This window comes from Pyxicephalus adspersus, chromosome 7, assembly GCF_032062135.1.
Source record: "Pyxicephalus adspersus chromosome 7, UCB_Pads_2.0, whole genome shotgun sequence".
NCBI classification, from domain to species: Eukaryota; Metazoa; Chordata; class Amphibia; order Anura; family Pyxicephalidae; genus Pyxicephalus; species Pyxicephalus adspersus.
Window position 1 is genome coordinate 74,781,027 of NC_092864.1, and position 4,601 is coordinate 74,785,627.

General features: G+C 38.0%; 1 protein-coding gene across 1 annotated transcript in view; it reads right to left on the minus strand.

The window, feature by feature from the left end:
* The window catches only part of LOC140335954 (BOS complex subunit NOMO3-like), a gene marked incomplete in the record, with an annotated part of 37,676 nt that overhangs the window by 7,582 nt on the left and 25,493 nt on the right, over nucleotides 1–4,601 (minus strand). Inside the window, 2 exon segments of the mRNA XM_072418969.1 lie at nucleotides 1,615–1,728; nucleotides 1,985–2,111. Coding sequence (XP_072275070.1) covers nucleotides 1,615–1,728; nucleotides 1,985–2,111 — 241 coding nt within the window.

Here is a 4,601-nt window from a genome sequence, read left to right on the forward strand (position 1 = left end):
GGATTTTCGAAAATTCCAGATTTCTGAAGGGTATATATACTGTATATAATAAAATGAAATAACACTAAATGAAATGACACTAAATGAAAAGCAAATGAAATGTTAATGTTCAACAACTAAATAAAGTAGTTTTGCAGAAATTTTAGTTCAACTAAACCAAATAGTGCCTCACAATTTTAATCATTACTGTATCCTCGAAGTGAAGCTAAATAGCAGATAGACTGTCAGGATGATTATCTTCATGACTGACAGTAACAGCATCATCAGCAACAGGAACAGTTTCAATTTGTGGAGAAAAAGCAAGACCTTACAGCTGATTCTGGAGTACTGCACCATCAAAACATAAACGGCGCCTCCAGAAATCAGTGGATATTTGAAAATGCGCTCCGAAACCCATGCCGGAAAACTGAAGGATTCAGATTATCAATGGCCGGATTTTTGAATGCCAACCTGTACTGACAAATCATGTGTAAGGTCTGTGTGATTAGTAATGCCTTTAAAGCTCAATGTCTGGTTTTCATCTTTTTATTTTTGCAGACTTTGCACTGTTACAACACCTCATGTGAAATTCTTAAGTAACACAGCCAAAGACCCAAAGTCAATTTTGCACATATTCCAGGCACAGCAACACTGAAAGAAGATTCCTCTTGTCCATGGCTGTGCTTGTTGGATCTTTTCCTTACAAAATACTTGCAAGGCAAGGTAATTTCAAAGGTAATGAAAAAAGGTAAAAAAAGTAAAATAAAAATGAAGAGAATCCCCTAAGGTGTTGTAACAGTTTGCCAGAAACCGTAACCCCAAAGAAGCAAACATACATGTAAGTGACAACTTTTTAAAAAAAATTGCTTTTTTTTTTGCATATAACAGTTTCATGCACATCATATACAGTGCTCAACTCAGACATTTTTTTTAAGTTGGGTGGGACGGAATTTTAGGCGGTTGGCAGTCCCTGTATTGTGACCCAACTCATCAGTAACCACCCAAAAACAGCCAGGGGGTTACTGAAAAGTGTCGGGTGGTGCACCCGGCTAAAAGGGGCTGGGGAGAACACTGATATATGTATGTTTACATGTTTATTTTACTATTCATATTTTTAGCCATCTTGGTTCTTCAAAAAAAGTAAATACAAAGAGTTTACAAGGGTTAGTATTACCAGTGGCCAAAAATATTAGCGCTTATGTATGCAACTTGAAAGTGTTCCTATTTTATGCACACAGAACAAAGAATTTACAAATGTAACTATGTACAATGAACGGACTTACAGGTAAAGTTAGAGAGAGTCTTACATATGTATTTGTCATTTAGTAAAAGTGTAAATTTGACAACTCACCTGTAAGCTGTTCTGTAGCCTGTGATTCTAATCTTTAAATTGAGATTGTTAAAATATTTTTAAAATGCAAAAAGAGAACTTTTGAATGCTATTTCTTGGGGAAAAAAATTAACCCCCACTTTCCTAGTAATTAGCAAAAGTGTAAACTGCTCACTGCCTGCAAAGTACCCCAGTTCATCCTTCACATGTAAGATGATAAAACTACAGCCAGTTTCTGGGTACAATGCAATGTCTTTAAGACAAATTACAAGTTCAGCAAGTGAGAAGAAAAATGTAAACATTACCAGATTTGAGAAAGTCAGCATTCCATTTTCTTGGGTTAGCAGGTTTGAACGGAACATACCACCGCTGAGAGACAGAAGGACCCCGGCCAAAGGCTGCTCATCTTCTGACAGGATCTGTTAAAAATATTGAAAGAAAATAAATATTTGCATGTTTTTTGCATTACATTTACATACATAAATGTATGTAAAACTGCAAACCACTATGTTCTCAATCTCCACTTCCATTAACTAATTAATATAGCCATATATACAGAGGGACTTTGATCCCGGATTAAATGCATTGCACTTCAACATAAAAGACAAACATTAAAAAAAAAAAAAAAACATATAGGAATTGAAAGTGAAAAGAAGCAGATTTGCAATGGCTTACCTCAAAAGTGACTCCTGCAAGTGCAAATGCATTGAAGTCCCCAATTGTTCCATCAACAGCAGTTAAAACAAAACCTTCCTTCTGAGCAGCAATGGTATACTCCAAGTCACTGTGTAATGGGCCCACACTGTGTACAGAATAAATCAACAATTATTATACACATACAAAATTACATCATACTAATGCATTAAAGAAAATCTGAAATTGTGTAAAAGGTGTGACCAAACAACGCTGTGATAATATGAGGATGCAGCTATCTTGGAAGATAACAAATACTTTGTATTTTAAGACCTGCCCCTCTGATTACTGATGGACAAATAGTAAAGCAAGTTTAGAATGTCTAAATCTTAGTACAAATAAAGCAAATCTATGAAGGTGCTTGCCTGCTTGCGGTCTCTTCAAGAGCAAAAACAGCACTGATGAGCACAGTCATGACGAGGGTTGAGGGAGAATGACTGATATTCTTCCGAAAATTTCCCTGAACTTCTGATGGACCCGTGAAAATTTGGCGAACTGATTTCGCAAATCCTATTGAAGCGCAGGTTCCCACGCTCCCTGGGCTGTACTTATCATTGATAAATACTGCCCGGGTGTAAGTGCCTCCAATCAGCTGGGACTGTAGGCGAACTCCGGATGACCTCTCAATAGAGTTTCTCCATTGAGAGTTCATCTGAGTTCAGTTCCCACGGTCACCGGGCTGATAAGTACAGCCCAGTGACCGTGGGAACTTGCGGTCACAGCTGATTGGAGGCACGCTCGCACATCCCCAGTCATGACATATAAGTAATATTATTATTAAACAGTATTTATGTAACACCAACATATTAAGCAGCACATTCCTAATCCCTGGGGGATGAGGAGTCACAGGCACAGTGCCTTAGATCACATACTACAGATATAAACTTCCTGTTTAAAAAACAAGGAAGGTATAAATACCTATTGGGAAAATGCACTCTGCTATTAATTTACATTGCTAATATTGGAGTTCAATACAGAAAGCTGTCATAAATTGCATGCAAAAGGATAAAAGCACAACCTGCTTTGAACAAGTATGAACCATTAGTAGACTGATTACAACTACACACGATAACAGAAAAACTAAGGAGAATCACTGCCAGCTTGTGACACTGAAAAAGTAATGCCACAGAATGTAAATGTAATTCATCTCATGTTGCAGCAAAAGACAACTTTAGATTTTCCTGTACTGCAAATTTCTGTTCGCAGATTTATAATTTTGCAAACACTTCTATAAGTTTTATGCTCATTCCAGGCAATAATAGGTCTTTATGCTTTCTATATTGGTAGATCAACAAAGAAGGCATGGAGGCGGTGGTATCTTTTACAAGCCATTGACAAAATTACTGAAAGCAATGTAAAGAGTTACTAATTGAAATTACCTCCACTCACAACAGATTCCACAGAAGGTGGGTAGAATAGAAGCTCTTTAGATGAAGGTGTAACTGTAATCTTCTCACCAGACCTAAACATTAAAAAGAAAAAAGTCATTATGAGAGCCAAAGAAGGTAACACAAAAAAACTATATAACAGAGTTTTATCTCTTTCTGTAAATTTGGTCAGTATCTGACCCAACAGACGATCCAACAATCCTCTTATCCCAATACATAAAACATCTGGTGCAGAGTGCTATGATTTAGAGAAACAAAGTATCTTTACAAAATCATACATAGGGATAAGTGAGAATGCCTCTGGCATTCTAGCAAAAATTTCCTTGAAGTTCCAATGGGCCCTCATTCTGACCTGTAGTGCCCGGGGATCGCTCACTGACAGGAGGATTCCCACGGCTGTATTTATGAGTTCAGACACGATAATCTTCCTCTCGGTGGGATGAGGATTATTCTCTCTCCCACGCTGCATTCGTTCATGAGCAGTGAGTGAGACTCACACTGTGTTCCTGGACAGGGAAACTCTATCCAGGAACACAGTACAGGACTGCAACAGAAATCAGAGAAGCAGAGTTGCTCCACTCCCCTGATAGCTGTTGCCGCCCTGTAGTATGTGTTCCTGGATAGAGTTTCTCTATCCAGGAACACAGGACCCCTGTGTTCTAGGATAGAAAAACTATATCCAAGAACACATACAACTAGTAAAGGGCGGTAGGAGCAATCAGGGGAGTGGTGCCGACAGCTGACAGCTCTGCTCCCCATTGGTCTTGCAGGTCCCAAAAAATCGGTCTCGCCGGCCGAATTTACAAGGGACCTTCTCGCCTACATGTTTGGTAAGCGAGAACAGACCAATTCGCCACAAGACCGAATTTAAAAAGTTTGCTCACTCATCCCTACTGATATATAGGCAAGAAGGAGATGATCAGCAGAGATATTATAAACAGATTTCTACCCACAATAGACCTATGCTTATCGCACAAAATTAATTCACCTTATTCTGTGTATTTAAAAGTCTCACCATGTCACAAATGTGAATTCCAACTTACAAATACCGCGATCAGTTATATTACCTTAAAAATCATTTTTTTACAATTTGAAAATCCTACATACAAAATCTGCAATACCAAATTTCAATATAGTCCCCAGGTCTGTAACTATCACGCAGATATGTTCTGGATTTATAATCATATGCAACAAAAATTTCTGGCAATACC